At 45.5% G+C, this 19931-nt stretch overlaps 1 protein-coding gene across 1 annotated transcript in view; it reads right to left on the reverse strand.

The window, feature by feature from the left end:
• Positions 1-19931, reverse strand: part of LOC124550814 — a 102884-nt gene that overhangs the window by 15604 nt on the left and 67349 nt on the right. Inside the window, exon 4 of the mRNA XM_047125540.1 lies at positions 12840-15032. Within this exon, the coding sequence (XP_046981496.1) occupies positions 12840-15032 (2193 nt within the window). The remainder of the gene's footprint in view (positions 1-12839; positions 15033-19931) is intronic.

Consider the following 19931-nt stretch of genomic DNA (forward strand, 5'->3'; position numbering starts at 1 on the left):
AGAGTATCAAAAAATACTCTTTTAATCTAATAATTGGAACACCTCTGTAAAACCATCTTATACGGTAGCGCCGCTACAATTTCCTCGACTGTACATGTACATCACATCTACCGATTTCCGTCCCATGCAGTGTAAAAGGTTACTTAATAGCTGCAAATAATTACTGATGTAGTAACGTGAAATTAAACCCAATATACAGACACGAGATCATTGAAGTTATTTTGTCTGCTCACGCACGAGATGTGGGCGGGAAACGCTGCGGAGGCAGGGTGCGTCTACGAAATGAAGAGAGGGCAGCTCTCGCGGTGGAGAAGCTGCCGCCGCGCGGGACGGCTCAGAGTCCGAGCAGTGTGCACACATTTACGTAGGTACCGTCCATATGCGCTTCTCGTGTTGGTATTGTTCGTACCTCATAAAGTGTTAATGCACCCTGTGGGAAACAGACACCTCCAGGGATATCTGGTCAGGGCCGGCGCGACAGACGGCCTGCAGCCGCTCCTCGCGACGCTGTGGCCGTCACCCGCCCCCTGCTCACTCTGGACCATCGTCCCTCCGGATCTCCACCTGCCTTCTCTCCCACTTCTACACCCCCGGAAGGCAATTTATTACTTAACACTGATCTACTGCGGTCAGATGCGTTACGCACATTTCACATTTGTTGTTAACCTACTTCATTTAACAGATAACAATAATTTTACACCACTGAAACACAATTCTTACTAAAATGCGGTTTTGCCATCCCCTGCAAACAATAAAGGTATACAGAAAAAATAAAGAAGACTTTTTTGCAGAAAATTTAATATAGTTTAATTTTGAACCAGGAAATTTTTTCTCTATAATCCGCGGCTTTCGAGATATTCAATAAGGATGTAAAAAAGTTACCTTTAAACGCCGTTGTTCGTGACACTTCATCCTTCCCCTGTACAACAATTTGCGGCTACATGCTTTTTCATCTAATTTTCCTTGGTTGATTGCACTACACGCAATCTTTACACGGATTAGACACCGTAGGAGGGGGTGTGTTCACTGCAGTTGACAAAAATACTGTCTCTACTGAGATCGAATTTGTGACAGTGGAGCTATCAGCTCGCGTATAACAGGTCTAGGTGAAATCACGCTCCTTGTTGTACGTTGTTACCGGCCACCTGATTCCGCTGTGACGCTTTGAAAGCCATTGACAGAAAGCGCACGAGCAGTAACACGGAAATAACCAGATCGCCCAGGCCGACTTTCAGCTACCGAGTGTAGACTGGAATGTCTACGGATTCATTCCACGGATACAGACAGTCTACCGATATCCTTTTGAACACGTTTTCGGAATACTGTCTTGAGCAACTATTTCAACACCTCACATCCAGTGGAAACATTTCAGACGTTGCATCTGCAAAGAGGCGGCTTGATCTAATCGACAGCATCACTACAGACACTAATCGACAGCATCACTACAGACACACGGATAGTTGACCACGATGTCAACATAGCGATTTCGGTTACTAAAGTTTGTAAATTAATCAACAAGGCTAGGAGAATATTTTTGCTAGGAAGGGTAGGTACACAGTTCTTAGCATACCACTTGGACAATGCATTAACGTCATTCAGTTCCAGTGCGATGGACGTGCTCTGGAGCACTATGTGCCGAGAAAGTGGATTAAGGACGCAAAATACCCAGCGTAGTTTATAACGAAATTCGAAAAATGATGAGAAAGCAAAGACTGTTGCACTCTCCGTTCAAAAGAGAGCGGCAAGATGACGACAGGCAGAAGTTACTTCGTCTATAGAAAGATCGATGCGCGAAATTTACAACTACCACCGACATGCCTTAGCAAAAGATCACCCCGAGATCTGGAGAAAATTCTGGTTCAAAATGGTTCAAATGGCTCTGAGCACTATGCGACTTAACTTCAGAGGTCATTACTCGCCTAGAACTTACAACTAATTAAATCTAACTAACCTAAGGACATCACATACACATCCATGCCCGAGGCAGGATTCAAACCTGCGACCGTAGTGGTCGCTCGGCTCCAGACTGTAGCGCCTAGAACCGCACGGCCACTCCGGCCAGCAAAATTCTGGTCTTACACAAAATCCTTAAGTGGGTGTAAGGCTTCTAGCCAATCACTGGTTGACCAGTTTGGTGCGGCAGTAGATGATAGCAAAAGTAAAGCTTAAGTTTTAAATTTCGCATTTAAGAAATCGTTCGTTTAGGAAAATCACGCAAACGTACCGTCGTTTGATGATCACACAGATCCCGTGTGTACAACATAGAAATCAGCATCCCTGGTGTAGAGAAATAACTGAAAGAGTTGAAAGCAAATGGGTCGCCAGGTCCTGACAGAGCCCTGCATTTATTACGAGCCTCTCGCCCAGCTACAAGTCCCAAGCGATTGGAAAAAAGCGCACGTGACTCCTGTACATAAAACGTTAGAACAGACCTGCTAAATTACAGATCAATATCTTTAACATCGGCTTGCTGCAGAATCCTTGAACATATTCTGAGTTCGAATATAATAAATTTTCTCGAGAGGAAAATCCTTCTGTCCACAAACTAGCACGGTTTTAGAAAGTATCGCTCGTCCGAAACTCAGCTTGCCCTATTGTCACATGTCCTGTGAACCATGGATGTAGGGCAACAGATTTCCGACAAGTATTTGACATGGTGGCGCGCTGCCACCTGTTAACGAAGTTACGGGCATGCGGAAGAGGTTCCCAGATTTATGAGTAGCTCGGAGACGTCGTAAGTAATAGAGCCCAGCGTATTGTCCTCGACGGCGAATGTTCATCCGAGACAAGGGGGTTGCCAGGAGTGCCCAGGGAAGTGTAACGGGACCGTTGTTATTTTCGGCGCCCTCCATCGGTAATGCTGGAATTCAGTATGGTGTTGGTCCACCCTTAGCCTTGATGACAGTTTCCAAGCTCGCAGTAATGCGATCAATCAGATGCTGCAAGGTTTCTTGGGAAATGACAGCCTATTCTTCACGGAGTGCTGCACTAAGGAGAAGTATCGATGTCGGTCGGTGAGTCCTGTCACGAAATCGGCGTACCAAAACATCCCAAATGTGTTCTATTTGATTCAGGTCAGGACTCCGTGCAGGCCAGTCCATTACAGGGATGTTATTATCGTATAACCACACCGCCACAGGCCGTGCATTATGAACAGGTGCTCGATCGTGTTGAAAGTTGCAATCGCCACCCCCGAATGGCTCTTCAACAGTGGGAAGCAAGAAGGTGCTTAAAACATAAATGTAGGCCTGTGCTGCGATAGTGTCACGCAAAACAACAAGGGGTGCAAGCCCCTTCCATGAAAAACACGACCACACCATAACACCACCATCTCCGAATTTGACTTTTGGCACTACATACGCTGGCAGATGACGTTCACTGAGCATTCGCCATACCCACACTCTGCTACTGGATCGCCACGTGGTGTACCGTGATTCGTCACTGCACACAATGTTTTTCCACTGTTCAATCGTCCAATTTTTACGCTCCTTACACCAAGTGAGGCCACGTTTGACACATGAGTGGCTTATGAGCAGCCGGTGACCGTGAAATCCAAGTTTTCTCACCTCCCTCCTAACTGTCATAGTACTTGCAGTGGACCCAGATGCATTTTGGAATTCCTGTGTGATGGTCAGGATAGATGTCTGCCTATTGCACATTACGATCCTCTTCAACTGTCGGCGGTCTCTGTCAGTCAACAGACGAGGTCGGCCTGTACGGTTTGTGCTGTACGTGGCCCTTCACGTTTCCACTTCACTATCACATCGGAATCAGTGGACCTAGGGAAGTTTAGGAGTGTGGAAATCTCTCGTACAGGCGTATGACACAAGTGACACCTAATCACCTGACCACGTTCGAAGTCCGTGAGTTCCGTGGAGGGCTCCATTCTGCTCTCTCACGATGCCTAATCACTACTGAGGTCGCTGATATAGAGTATCTTGCAGGAGGTGACAGCACAATGCACCTAATATGGAAGACGTATGTTTTTTGGGGACGACCAGATACTTCTCATGACATAATGCAAATGATCCGGTAGACAGAATAAGCAGGAATCTGCGGCTGTTTGCTGAAGACGCTGTAACACGTCGTCTCTGAGTGACTGTAGGAGCACACAACGTGAACTGGAGAAAATCTGTAGGTAGTGTGATGAACGACAGCTAGCGCTGAGTGTAGAGAAATGTATGTTGTGGTACTTGGCACACGAATAACGCTGCAAAACAACATGAAATGAAATTAGAACGCAAGGATTGTAGTAGGGAAGGCGGATGGTCGACTTCGGTTTATTGGGAGAATTTTAGGGAAGTGTGGTTCATCAGTAAAGAAGACCACGTATAAGACACTGGTGCGACCCACATTTGGGTAGACTACTGTTCCAGTGTTTGGAATGCGCACATAAGGAAGTCATCGGAGCAATTCACAGGGGGGCTGCTGGATTTCTTACCGGAAGGTTCTAACAACGCGAAAGTATTACAAAGATGCGTCGGAAACTCAAATGGGAATGGTGGGCGACGTTCTGTTCGAGGAGCGCTGCTGCAAAAATTCAGAGAATCCGCATCTAAGGCTGACTGCAGAGCAGTTCTACTGCCACCAACCTATGTTCCGCATGGCGTAAGGACCACGAAGAGGAGATAAAAGAGATTAGGGCTTGTAAGGAGGCATGTAGACACTCGTTTTTCCCTCGCTTTATTTGCGAGTGTAACAGGAAAGGAACTGACATGTAGTGGTACAAGGCACCCTCCGCTACTCGCCACCTGGTTGTGTGTGTATTATGTATGTAGATGTAGATGTGTTAGGTTGATGCATAAGATCGTGGCGTTTTTGTTTTGCATATTGGTATTCCGGTTGCTATGGATTTATTTATTGATTGGCATTTTTTATTTGTAGATGGCTATTGCTATTTAAGTTTGCATATTGTCATTTGGTCATTCGAGTGGAGCTGTGGACGCAAAGAACTCCAGTGCAAGTTGTAGAAATGGGAACATTGCGACGTATTTTACTGTTTGAGTTCAATGGAGGGGCGACAGCAGCGGAGGCAGACAGAAACATTTGCACCGTGTATGAGGATAACGCCATTGGGCAGATCACGGCAAGAAAATGGTTTTCTCGTTTCAACAAGGATTCTTTTAGTATTACTTGTTCTCCACTTTCAGGAAGATCTCTGGAGTTTGATGATGGTCGTTAAAATCCACAATGATCCGCGTCAGCGTACTCGAGAATAGGCAAATGAGACGAACTGAGATCATCCCGCGATCGTGCGACGTTTGAATGCAATGAGAAGTGTTCAAAAACTGGGTATATGGGTACCGCATGATCTAAGGCAGAATCACAAAAATCAGTGGATGGCGATATGCGCATCTCTACTTGCTGATCACCTATTGGCTCGTGAACAACACCGACTGTTCCTATCCCGAATCGTTAGTGGTGACGATACGTGATGTCTCTATGCTAACGTAGGGGAGAGATTAACTGGCTGAGTGGAAACAAAGCGGCAACTCCCCGTACAAGAGATGATGCTATGGATCTGGTGGAACAGTGACTCAGTGGTACACACTGTGAATTGCTTCCCGCAGCTGTAACCACCACTGCTGACGTTTACTTGTCAACAGCTGAGACGCCTTGCAGACGCACTCCGAGAACAACGATCAGGAAGACTGCCTCAAGTGATGCTGTTCCGCGATAACGCCCGTCCACATTTTGCTAGACTGACGAAAAACACTGTAGAGGAGTCGGGTTGCAGCCGCGCCATTCACCACATCTTACCCTCTCAGATTTTCAGTTTCTCCGCTCTCTATAGAACAACCTTTAAGGAACTTCTTTTCCGGATGAAAGTACACTAAGAACATGGGTCGACGAGTTCTTCGGCTCAAAACTACGTGGTTTCTACGGTCGCGGAATCGAAAAGTTACTCCAGCACTGGTAGACTGCTGTAAATAATGAGGGAGAATATATCATTGATGAATAAAGTGTCAGTTATGTGTATTTTTAATGCTTGTGATGTTTATAGAACTTATGGAAAAACGCTACGAACTTATGCAGCAACCGAATGGAACCTTTAACTAATATGTGACGCATTGGCAGAGAGAACGTGTGGCAAAATGCTGATGCCCCCACATCCATAGATTCATAGAAAACACATCTGGCTCACAGCGTTTTGTCTCGCAAACTTGCATCTACACATATTAAAAGTTTGTTCTGGTGTGACACCATATAGACCTCTGACATGTTGAGCGGCCCATTGCGGAATGCATTCGCCCACTACACAAATGTCGCATTACGGACTTCGTGTCATCAGACAGAACTCGTAGTTACATTTGGCGTTCGTGCAGGACGAAGCAGCCCGTCCGCGCCGCAGTGCGCAGGCTGTTATGTCAGCCTTACCGTCACGCCCTCCCACAGGCAGCTGACGAGCTTCGTCAGCACGACGACGCACATCGAGACGCGGCTAATGCGACGCAGTGTGGCCTTCACAGTGTGGAACAGCAGCGCTTGCCAGCAAATTGGGACATGGACAACTGAGAACTTGCTCGATCTCCTGAGGCAGCATCCACCGTTGCCGAATTGCAACATAAGGTGCAAGGTGCTTGAGCGTAACACAGTACGGATCTTGGACGAGAATAGGGACTTTCTCCCCAACCTGATTATGTCGGATGAGGCACACTTTGAAATGACAGGCCATATCAACAACCACACCGAGCGGTAATGGAGTAATGTCCGTCCACAGGAACTCCACGAAAAAGTCTTTTTTTAATGACAGTCAATTCGGAACGTTGCAGATGCGTCCTGACGACTTTTTTGACTGCCGAAATGCAGAGGCAGGCGTTGATTTGGTATCAGTTTATTTCTAGCGAGACGTGGAAACTGCGACGACGGCGGCAGATGTGATGCGACCGGTGTACACGGCGTTCGCAGGCAGGGCCGTCTCGCGCTTCGGACATATACCGTGGCCAGCCAGGTCTCCCGATCTGGGCGCTTGCAATTTCTTTCTGTCGGGGCACATCGAGTGCCAAATGTTAGCACCACAAGCCTCCAAATTAGAGATTCTGATGGGAATCCACCTTGAAGAGGTTTAGGCAGTTCTACAGGAAAACCTGCTGAAAGTAGTGCATAGCTCCACTCATCGACTCTGTCACTGCGTCACAGGATATGGTGGCCGTCTAACGTATGTAATTTTAAAATAAATAGATAAAAAAAACTGACTTCAGTTATTGTGTCATAAAATGACATTCTGTTACTCATCAATTACTACTCTCATCTTTCACATTCTCTCTGTAGTGTTACTGTTGGGCCTATAACAAAATTGTAATAGTTTCTGCAGGGCCCAGTACCATCAAGATAAGCTTAAACAATGGTTATCCACTCCCTAAGGGAAAGAAAATCATCGTATATCACCTAAAAATACACTACTGGCCACTAAAATTGCTACACCACGAAGATGACGTGCTACAGACGCGAAATTTAACCGTCAGGAAAAAGATACTGTGATATGCAAATGATTAGCTTTTCAGAGCATTCACACAAGGTTGGCACCAGTGGTGACACCAACAACGTGCTGACATGAGCAACGTTTCCAACCGATTTCTCATACACAAACAGCAATTGACCGGCGTTGCCTGGTGAAACGTTGTTGTGATGCCTCGTGTAAGGAGGAGAAACGGGTACCATCACGTTTCCGACTTTGATAAAGGTCGGATTGAAGCCTATCGCGATTACGGGTTATCGTATCGCGACATTGCTGCTCGCGTCGGTCGAGATCCGATGACTGTTAGCAGAATATGGAATCGGTGGGTTCAGGAGGGTAATATGGAAAGCACTGCTAGATCCCAACTGCCTCGTATCACTAGCAGTCGAGATGACAGGCATCTTATCCTCATGGCTGTAACGGATCTTGCAGCCACGTCTCGATCCCTGAGGCAACATGTGGGGACGTTTGCAAGACAACAACCATCTGCACGATAAATTCGACGACGTTTGCAGCAGCATGGACTATCAGCTCGGAGACCGTGGCTGCGGTTACCCTTGACGCTGCATAACAGACAGGAGCGCGTGTAATGGTATACTCAACAACGAACTTGAGTGCACGAATGACAACACGTCATTTTTTCGGATGAATCCAGGTTCTGTTTCCAGCATCATGATGGTCGCATCCGTGTTTGCCGACATCGCGGTGAACGCACGTTGGAAGCGTGTATTCGTCATCGCCATACTGGCGTATCACCCGGCGTGATGGTGTCGGGTGCCATTGGTTACACGTCTCGGTCACCTCTTGTTCGCATTGACGGCACTTTGAACAGTGGACGTTACATTTCAGATGTGTTACGACCCGTGGCTCTACCCTTCATTCGATCCCTGCGAAACCCTACATTTCAGCAGGATAATGCACGATCGCATGTTGCAGGTCCTGTACGGGCCTCTCTGGGTACAGAAAATATTCGTCTGCTGCCCTGGCCTGGACATTCTCCAGATCTCTCTCTTTTTTTTTTTTTTTTTGGTCATCAATCTACTGACTGGTTTGATGCGGCCCGCCACGAATTCCTTTCCTGTGCTAACCTCTTCATCTCAGAGTCGCACTTGCAACCTACGTCCTCAATTATTTGCTTGACGTATTCCAATCTCTGTCTTCCTCTACAGTTTTTGCCCTCTAAAGCTCCCTCTAGTACCATGAAAGTCATTCCCTCATGTCTTAGCAGATGTCCTATCATCCTGTCCCTTCTCCTTATCAGTGTTTTCCACATATTCCTTTCCTCTCCGATTCTGCGTAGAACCTCCTCATTCCTTACCTTATCAGTCCACCTAATTTTCAACATTCGTCTATAGCACCACATCTCAAACGCTTCGATTCTCTTCTGTTCCGGTTTTCCCACAGTCCATGTTTCACTACCATACAATGCTGTACTCCAGACGTACATCCTCAGAAGTTTCTTCCTCAAATTAAGGCCGGTATTTGATATTAGTAGACTTCTCTTGGCCAGAAATGCCTTTTTTGCCATAGCGAGTCTGCTTTTGATGTCCTCCTTGCTCCGTCCGTCATTGGTTATTTTACTGCCTAGGTAGCAGAATTCCTTAACTTCATTGACTTCGTGACCATCAATCCTGATGTTAAGTTTCTCGCTGTTCTCATTTCTACTACTTCTCATTACCTTCGTCTTTCTCCGATTTACTCTCAAACCATACTGTGTACTCATTAGACTGTTCATTCCGTTCAGCAGATCATTTAATTCTTTTTCACTTTCACTCATGATAGCAATGTCATCAGCGAATCGTATCATTGATATCCTTTCACCTTGTATTTTAATTCCACTCCTGAACCTTTCTTTTATTTCCATCATTGCTTCCTCGATGTACAGATTGAAGAGTAGGGGCGAAAGGCTACAGCCTTGTCTTACACCCTTCTTAATACGAGCACTTCGTTCTTGATCGTCCACTCTTATTATTCCCTCTTGGTTGTTGTACATATTGTATATGACCCGTCTCTCCCTATAGCTTACCCCTACTTTTTTCAGAATCTCGAACAGCTTGCACCATTTTATATTGTCGAACGCTTTTTCCAGGTCGACAAATCCTATGAAAGTGTCTTGATTTTTCTTTAGCCTTGCTTCCATTATTAGCCATAACGTCAGAATTGCCTCTCTCGTCCCTTTACTTTTACTAAAGCCAAACTGATCGTCACCTAGCGCATTCTCAATTTTCTTTTCCATTCTTCTGTATATTATTCTTGTAAGCAGCTTCGATGCATGAGCTGTTAAGCTGATTGTGCGATAATTCTGTTTGTTCTTCTATCACATCAGACACATCTTCACCCTCATAGAGGCTTTCAATGTATTCTTTCCACCTATCTGCTCTCTCCTCTGCATTTAACAGTGGAATTCCCGTTGCGCTCTTAATGTTACCACCGTTTCTTTTAATGTCACCAAAGGTTGTTTTGACTTTCCTGTATGCTGAGTCTGTCCTTCCGACAATCATATCTTTTTCTATGTCTTCACATTTTTCCTGCAGCCATTTCGTCTTAGCTTCCCTGCACTTCCTATTTATTTCATTCCTCAGCGACTTGTATTTCTGTATTCCTGATTTTCCCGGAACATGTTCGTACTTCCTCCTTTCATCAATCAACTGAAGTATTTCTTCTGTTACCCATGGTTTCTTCGCAGCTACCTTCTTTGTACCTATGTTTTCCTTCCCAACTTCTGTGATGGCCCTTTTTAGAGATGTCCATTCCTCTTCAACTGTACTGCCTACTGCGCTATTCCTTATTGCTGTATCTATAGCGTTAGAGAACTTCAAACGTATCTCGTCATTCCTTAGTACTTCCGTATCCCACTTCTTTGCGTATTGATTCTTCCTGACTAATGTCTTGAACTTCAGCCTACTCTTCATCACTACTATATTGTGATCTGAGTCTATATCTGCTCCTGGGTACGCCTTACAGTCCACTATCTGATTTCGGAATCTCTGTCTGAGCATGATGTAATCTAATTGAAATCTTCTCGTACCTCCCGGCCTTTTCCAATTATACCTACTCCTCTTGTGATTCTTGAACAGGGTATTCGCTATTACTAGCTGAAACTTGTTACAGAACTCAATTAGTCTTTCTCCTCTTTCATTCTTTGTCCCAAGCCCATATTCTCCTGTAACCTTTTCTTCTACTCCTTCCCCTACAACTGCATTCCAGTCGCCCATGACTGTTAGATTTTCGTCCCCCTTTACATACTGCATTACCCTTTCAATATCCTCATACACTTTCTCTATCTGTTCATCTTCAGAATGAGATTTTCACTCTGCAGCGGAGTGTGCGCTGATATGAAACTTCCCGGCAGATTAAAACTGTGTGCCCAACCGAGACTCAAACTCGGGACCTTTGCCTTACGCGGGCAAGTGCTCTACCAACTGAGCTACCCAAGCACGACTCACGCCCGGTACTCACAGCTTTACTTCTGCCAGTACCTCGTCTCCTACCTTCCAAACTTTACAGAAGCTCTCCTGCGAACCTTGCAGAACCAGCACTCCTGAAAGAAAGGATATTGCGGAGACAGGGTTTAGCCACAGCCTGGGGGATGTTTCCAGAATCAGATTTTCACTCTGCAGCGGAGTGTGCGCTGATGTGAAACTTCCTGGCAGATTAGAACTGTGTGCCCGACCAAGACTCGAACTCGGGACCTTTGCCTTTCACGGGCAAGTGCTCTACCAACTGAGCTACCGAAGCACGACTCACGTCCGATACTCACAGCTTTACTTCTGCCAGTACCTCGTCTCCTACCTTCCAAACTTTACAGAAGTTCTCCTGCGAACCTTGCAGAACTAGCACTCCTGAAAGAAAGGATATTGCGGAGACATGGCTTAGCCACAGCCTGGGGGATGTTTCCAGAATGATATTTTCACTCTGCAGTGGAGTGTGCGCTGATATGAAACTTCCTGGCAGATTAAAACTGTGTGCCCGACCGAGACTCGAACTCGGGACCTTTGCCTTTCGCGGGCAAGTGCTCTGCAACTGAGCTACTGAAGCACGACTCACGTCCGGTACTCACAGCTTTACTTCTGCCAGTACCTCGTCTCCTACCTTCCAAACTTTACAGAAGCTCTCCTGCGAACCTTGCAGAACTAGCATTCCTGAAAGAAAGGATATTGCGGAGACATGGCTTAGCCACAGTCTGGGAGATGTTTACAGCTTGCGACGTCGGCATGTATACCTGAACTATCGTTGTTGGTGTTGGTCTGCTGTCGATTCTGATTACAACAACCCGATCACTGAACTGTTCACAGTAACACACCCTCTGCCCTACCTTCCTATTCATAACGAATCCTACACCTGTTATACCATTTTCTGCTGCTGTTGATATTACCCAATACTCATCTGACCAGAAATCCTAGTCTTCCTTCCACTTCACTTCACTGACCCCTACTATATCTAGATTGAGCCTTTGCATTTCCCTTTTCAGATTTTCTAGTTTCCCTACCACATTCAAGCTTCTGACATTCCACGCCCCGACTCGTAGAACGTTATCCTTCCGTTGATTATTCAATCTTTTTCTCATGGTAACCTCCCCCTTGGCAGTCCCCTCCCGGAGATCCGAATGGGTGACTATTCCGGAATCTTTTGCCAATGGAGAGATCATCATGACACTTCTTCAATTACAGGCCACATGTCCTGTGGATACACGTTACGTGTCTTTAATGCAGTGGTTTCCATTGCCTTCTGCATCCTCATTGGTGATTCTTCCGCCTTTAGGGGCAATTTCCCACCCCTAGGACAAGAGAGGGCCCTGAACCTCTATCCGCTCCTCCACCCTCTTTGACAAGGCCGTTGGCAGAATGAGGCTGACTTCTTATGCCGGAAGTCTTTGGCTGCCAATGCTGATTATTTATCAAAATTTAGGCAGTGTCAGGGATCGAACCCGGGACCGAAGACGTTTTGATTATGAATCAAAGACGCTACCCCTAGACCACAGGTACATCACCCAGATCTCTCACCAACTGAAAACGTCTGGTGGCCGAGCAACTGGCTCGTCACAATACGCCAGTCACTACTCTTGATGAACTGTGGTATCGTGTTGAAGCTGCATGGGTAGCTGTACCTGAACACGCCATCCAAGTTCTGCTTGACTCAATGCCCAGGCATATCAAGGTCGTTATTACGGCCAGAGGTGGTTGTTCTGGGTGCTGATTTCTCAGGATCTATGTACCCAGATTGCGTGAAAATGTAATCACATGTCAGTTCTAGTATAATATATTTGTCCAATGAATACCCGTTTATCATCTGCATTTCTTCTTGGTGTAGCAATTTTAATGGCCAGTAGTGTATGTTCATGTTGCAACTGTAATGTAACTATAATGCTGTTTTAATTTACCTGTATTTGTGCAGAAATGCGGCCTTCTCCAGCAGTGCACCACTGAGTTACCCGAGCTCCCTGACACTCTCGGAGGACGTGCCGGAACAGGGCTCGGTAGCCGCCCCGGTCGAACACCGACCGCAGCAGCGCGGGGTCCTGCGAGCCCCCTCGGAAGTCGCCGAGGTGGCTGACGTCGTCGCCGGCCTCCAGCAGCGCCTTCACCGCAGCCCAGCGGCGGCCCTCCGCGGCGTAGCGCAGCGGCGTCCACCGCAGCAGGGCGTCCTCGGCAGACATGGCCCCCTCCTGCGGACGCCTGCACAGCCGCAGCAGCAGCAGCGAGGAGCCCGCCCCGTGGGCCGCCGCCAGGTGCAGCGCGCCGCGCCCGCACGCGTCCGCCTCCCCGGGTGTGTCGGCGCCCGCCGCCAGCAGCGCCCCGACCTCCCCCTCGTCACCGTCCAGCACGGCCAGCAGCAGCGGCCGCCCTCTCGCTGCCCTGCGGTCGAAGGATTCCAGGAAGAACTCGAGGCTCCCGTCCACGTACGCTTCCCGGTACACCGTCGCACAGCTCGGCTCTCGAAACCCGACGAAGCACCACTTAGCGAGGAAGTGTTCGGCGAACGTCCTGTGCAGGAACACGGGTTTACTGTCAGTGAACTCGTACACGATTCCAGCTTTTACGAAGATGTCACTGTCGAGTGACGGACCCAGTGGTTCGTCTGCACTGTGCACCAGAGCCGACACTGCGAGGAGCATCAGCTGATCTTCGTGCCTCTTCCTCGCCGCCTCGATCTCTTTCCTCTTGCCGGGAGCAGACATGTTGTCACCCCACTTTTCCTCGTAAAGCCTCCTGAATTTATTTCGGAAGAAATCCTCGTACAGCGTCACAATATCGTATATTGCTGCTCTTTCCCCTGACAGATTCACATACATTTTGGCGAAGAGTGGAATTCTCAGGAGATCCCTCACACTCTTTTTGAGACCGTTAATGGACGGGACGTTTCGCCTCCAACTGTGAAGAGTGAAGAACTCCTGTAGCTCTGGATCACTGAAAGGCCGCAGTGCGTGGGCCAGCACACCCATCTGTGTCTCCAATTGTGTCACTGGCGCTGGTCTCGTCGTCACCAGGAGCTTCCCCCGATGTGGCGTCAGCAGAGACAACACCTCGAGGCATTTGTCGGCGTAATCTGGGCACACCTCGTCGAAGCCGTCCACGAGACAGACGACTCGCGGTGACTCCAGCAGGCTGTGGTGAAGCAGTGCGTACTCCAGCCTGCCCTCATCGCCCTTATTAAAGACAGATTGCTGTAAGATGTCTTCTAGGGCTATTGTACCACAGTCACAGTGATCAAAAACTGTGTAAAAGTTCAACAAATTAACTCTCAATAACCAGCAGGCAGAATCCCTATCTTTTAACTGCTTCCCCACATGGGACAGCATCGTCGACTTTCCCACACCAGGCCTCCCCTCCACAATTACTGTATTACTGGCGGCATCTAATACTTCAAGCTGCTCTCTCTCCTTCTCTCTTACATAGTCTCTAATCTTACGGGGGTTCCCTCGAAAGTAGAGAATCTCCCACCCATCATCAGCAAATTGTAACACATAAATACTCCAGTTGGTCTGTTTTCTACAGATTTCTCGAATAACAGACATCTCCAGGTTGTCAGTTAACGCAAACAGGGGCCACTCTATTTCTGATGAAGTGAACACACTGCCCACATGTGCCACACTCGACACTGTATGTCCACCAATTTCGTGCGACAGCAGTCTGTAGGATGCACTGTCGGTGATGCACACATCCTGTTGCCCCACAGACGAGAAGAACTCGGTCGCCACAAGACGTCGCTCCACCAGTTTCGTTGGAGAATAGTCTGACGGCAGTGGCTCCAACTCCTGGCCCATCCGCAGAGGCTGAGACAACTGTGCCAGGGCCAACAACAGTGCGGGATTCCCATCCACCACTGCTTTGAGGGTGTCAGCATCTCCCATAAGGTCACTCAGGTGGCATTCGTAGTGGTCCCCATTTAGTCTGACCTTCATATTCAAGCTCTCATTCCAGCTGTCGTCACTGATGTTCGAAGATTGGCAAGTGTCAATGAAGCAGCTATTTTCTGTCATTGATGCAATCACCAGGCGGCGGTCAGTGTGCATCTGCTTCATCAGCTCAAAGAAAATGTCGGAGTTATCACGGTTATCGTCGTCTACAAGTACCTGTAGATGATTAAAATTAATAAGTTAATTTCAGACATTTTCAAAAGTTTAAATTCTTTTTAATGCGGCATTTCGATTATTCCAGAAACTATAAAATCAAGATACCGAACTTTGTAAATATCACAATCTGGTTCTGACGTAATATAACATAAACTTCTGACATCAAAACAAAATTCCTTCCAATTTCTTGTTCCTTATGTACAAATATTTTTATATATAACGTATGGGAAAACTAAAAGTGGGACATAAAATATTTCATGCACCTTGAGATACACAACTCAGCTCCCATCATTCGTATCTGGGGCAGACAATGTACTTGGGTCATCTATATAAAGCGCATGAAATATTTTCTGGGCCAGTTTCAGTTTGCCTACACTATATATGCACATGAGATTATCAACATGTGATCCAGAATTTCGATTTTAATTGTCTTCTAGAAAGTAGACAAAGTTGCTATAATCTATTAATAGAAATACAACTTACCCACAAAGTGATAGCAGTAATAATTCTATGCACAACAAGTTAGTTGGCATGACTGCACCAAACCTATGATTCGATAGTATTGCACAATTTGGATCAGACGCTTTCAGAAAGAGTTTATTGAAATAATTTACCTCAGTCAAAGTAGAAGGTCGAAATAACTCGACTGAGATATCTAATTTCCCTTACAACACCATATTTTAATTAATATGCATAAATTACAACATAAATTACTTTTCACAGACGAGTATTAGGCGAAATCTTAAATATTCACATTCCCTTGATCAAACTTCACCATTTGCTTTGCTTATCTATAAGACAGAATTCAATTATTCCGTTAATATTATAGCAGTGTTTTCACTTCTAGCACTATTGTACTCAAGTCAGCCAAGTTGAATAAATATAAACATGAATTGCATGTATAGAGAAGTAGCATTTGGTGAAAAAAATTGTTACATTGTGTACGTGCTGATAGCTTTGACCCTTCCAACGTATTTAACAACGATAGATTTGAAAACTACTTTGAAATAGCCACTACATAAACTCATTGTCCCCTTGACCAAACACAACGCAGATAAATGCAGAAACAGTACGTTTCTATTATGATAAATTAAAGTGCTGTGCTGTGTTTTTCTGTCTTTATTTTTGGGCTAATCTCAGGAATCGATTTTCACTAATAGATACAATTATGAGAAGGCTTTGTTGATGTGATTTACGTATGTTAAATGATAAGTGTGCGTATATGTATTTTTCTCTGTTCCATATTTATTTGGCGTTTGGAATGACTTCTCAATTCAATGATGGGAGCTACAGATGGTCAGTGAAAGAGGGGGCGGCATCTGTCAGGAAAAGCAGCAAAGTAAACAGCCACCACAACTCTGGGAGAGCACCAAATCTTAACCAGAATCTGTTTTGGGCGGGGTAGTTTTGTAGTATAGCACTTGCCAAAAGGTTGTGGCATTTAGACCTGTCAGAAGCATCGACTCTTCAGCCTGCCTTTAACCTAGCATTCACCTCTCAATAATGTAAAGATTTACCAGGATCAATATATGGTTAAGATTCCACTCAACATGCAAGTCCCCTTTTCCTGATTAGATAACTGTGGACGTTCGAGGACACACAGGTCGCCAAAATGGCATCCTATTAAAATACATGCACCAAGTCAATGTGCGACACAAAATTATTGTTTCCACAACCTATTAAACACTGTCCACTACGTTAATATGACCACCCATCGAAAGTCCGAAAAGCAGCATTTTTCAGAATGGACTGTCGTGAGACATGGTAGGAGGAGAGCCAGTGTGGTTGTGGGACGCACCGACAGGGATGCGGAGCCATGCAGACTCAAGTGGCGTGGTCATTTGCGGTAAGTTTCTCAGTTGAGATCCGTAGCGTGAACAGCCCTTCTAAGGTGGTCCCTAAGATTCTCAATTGTGCTTGGGAAGTATGGTGAACACGTGAGTATGGTAAATTCATCCTGGGACTCTTCGAACCACACATGTACACCGTGAGCTGAGTGAAACTTAGCATTGTCCTGCTGGTAGTGCCATCGTGTCGAGAAAAAACAAATGGTATGTATTGGTGGATATGGTCCCCAATGATGGAGGCATTCTTCTGTTGAGCCTTTCAGAATGACGATGTCACTCACATAATGTAACGAAAACATTTTCCAGATCCTAATGCTCCCTCCTTGTTTTCTTTCAGATTTCACGTCTTACATACAATGGCCATCTATCCAATGGAAAATTAAACGTAATTTATCTGGAAAAGCCGCCTGTCGCCACTCAGCGGTCGTCCATTTGTGGCACTGGCGTGCAAATTCCAGCCTCCATCTCCAGTGAACACCAGTCAGCATTGGTGCGTTAGCCAGGTGCACGCTGCTGAGGTCTACACACAGCAAAGTTCACTGAACAGCCCTTGAGCAGGCACTGTTGGCAAACCCTTGGTTGATCTGGTGGTCAGCTGCTCAACAGTTGAACGCCTGTTCCCCCATACATGTCTCCTCAGTCATCATTCAGCTCCATCATCTGTGGCCCTTGGTGCACCACAGTTGTCAGAGTACCCAATATGGATAGCACCATTTTTCCATGCACCATGTACTTAACCACAGCAGCATGTGAACAGTTCACTAATTTATCCGTTTCGGAAATGCTTCCACCCTTGGCCCGAAAACAGTGATTGCGCCCTTTTCGAGTTCTGCACTACGACAACGACTGCATTGCCCCCCCCCCCCCCCCCACCCCCCAGCATACTTTATATACCCTCCACTGCTAGTACTGCCAATACTAGGACAGGGATTTTAACGTGGTTTCCACTAATAGGTAGACTGATTCATGAGAAAAGTTTGCATATATAAATTATTATCACTAGTGAGACAAGTCATTCGCCATACATACTTAGAGCTCCTGAGTGAAGTTTTGGCTAGGGTAGGACGCTGTAAATGTATTCTAGCCTTTTATCCACGACTTCACCCTAGTATGTGTTCTGCACATATATTCCACACATTTCGTCCTTCCCCTCTCTCTATCCACGTCTTCCTCCCACTTTAATCTGTCCATCTCCTTCTCCCTAACCTCTCTCTGTCCTCCTCATCCTCTCACCTTAACCTGTCCATCTCCTACTCCCTACTCTCTCTGCTTCTCCATATCCTCGTACCCCTCTCCTTATGTCCATCAGCTACTACCGTCTCTCTGTGAATTCCCCCCCCCCCCCCCCCCCGCCCCCAACCCCCAGTTTCTCTGTCCATCTCATCCCCATCTCTTTCCTAAGCCTTGTCCATCTGTAAGTGTAGCTCCTGCAATGCATGACGATACTAACTGCAGAACATACTTGTTATGCTTGACAGCCTACATCTGAGGGATTCAAAAACTCTTTACATCTGTATATCTGCTCCTCTGGGAGCTACGAGGTTCTAACTTCTGCAGTGCTGCTTCTCAGATAGCAAGTAGTGTGTGTACAAAATTTGGTTGGTATCATAATTAACTGTAAAAACTGGTACAAGTGAAAGTATCCAATAATAGAAGCAGAAATTTTCCTCTAAATGGGGGTCCACAAAGTAGCCATTTGGGAATTAATTGCAAATGGGTGTTTACCACCTATCACCGACTTCAGTGTGAAGTATGGTCCTAGTTAGTAAAAAAGTGTTTGATATAAACTTATCGATTAAGATACCAATTAATTGGCCTCAAATTTAATGCACTAACAGTCCCATTTAGCAGTGTTTACAACCAAATAGCTGATTCTTTATTTTTCAATTGTAGCTCTTTCCTCAGGTACCATTGCAAAGTATTTGAATACCAATGTTAATTAGTGTAAGATCACTGCACATTTTCTTAATGGAACTATATACTTCATAATGAGTTTAGAAACCTCTCGAAAAAATCATACTTGCTTTAACGTGTTGAATGATACTGTAGAAACCTTTTTCACGATCATGAAACTTGCACAAAATAAAAAGGGTGTTTCACAAATGACCCCATATATGTATAACGAGTGATCAAAAAGTTTCCATTCGAAGGGCTTACAGTCCAGAATCAGTGAAACTTTCACAAAATGATAAACGTGTTCCACAAATGACCCTATATATGTATAACGAGTGATCAAAAAGTTTCCATTCGAAGGGCTTACAGACCAGAACCAGTGAAACTTTCACAAAATGAAAAGGGTGTTTCACAAATGACACTATATATGTATAACGAGTGATCAAAAAGTTTCCATTCGTAGGGCTTACAGTCCAGAATCAGTGAAACTTTCACAAAATGATAAACATGTTCCACAAATGACCCCATATATGTATAACGAGTGATCAAAAAGTTTCCATTCGAAGGGCTTACAGACCAGAGTCAGTGAAACTTTCGCAAAATAAAAAGGGTGTTTCACAAATGACCCCATATATGTACAACGAGTGATCAAAAAGTTTCCATTCGAAGGGCTTACAGTCCAGAATCAGTGAAACTTTTACAAAATAAAAAGGGTGTTTCACAAATGGCCCCATATATGTATAATGAGTGATCAAAAAGTTTCCATTCGTAGGGCTTACAGTCCAGAATCAGTGAAACTTTCACAAAATGATAAACATGTTCCACAAATGACCCCATATATGTATAACGAGTGATCAAAAAGTTTCCATTCGAAGGGCTTACAGACCAGAGTCAGTGAAACTTTCGCAAAATAAAAAGGGTGTTTCACAAATGACCCCATATATGTACAACGAGTGATCAAAAAGTTTCTATTCGAAGGGCTTACAGTCCAGAATCAGTGAAACTTTTACAAAATAAAAAGGGTGTTTCACAAATGGCCCCATATATGTATGATGAGTGATCAAAAAGTTTCCATTCGAAGGGCTTACAGACCAGAACCAGTGAAGCTTTCACAAAATAAAAAGGGTGTTTCACAAATGACCCCATATATGTATAACGA

This window comes from Schistocerca americana, chromosome 9, assembly GCF_021461395.2.
Source record: "Schistocerca americana isolate TAMUIC-IGC-003095 chromosome 9, iqSchAmer2.1, whole genome shotgun sequence".
Taxonomy (NCBI): domain Eukaryota; kingdom Metazoa; phylum Arthropoda; class Insecta; order Orthoptera; family Acrididae; genus Schistocerca; species Schistocerca americana.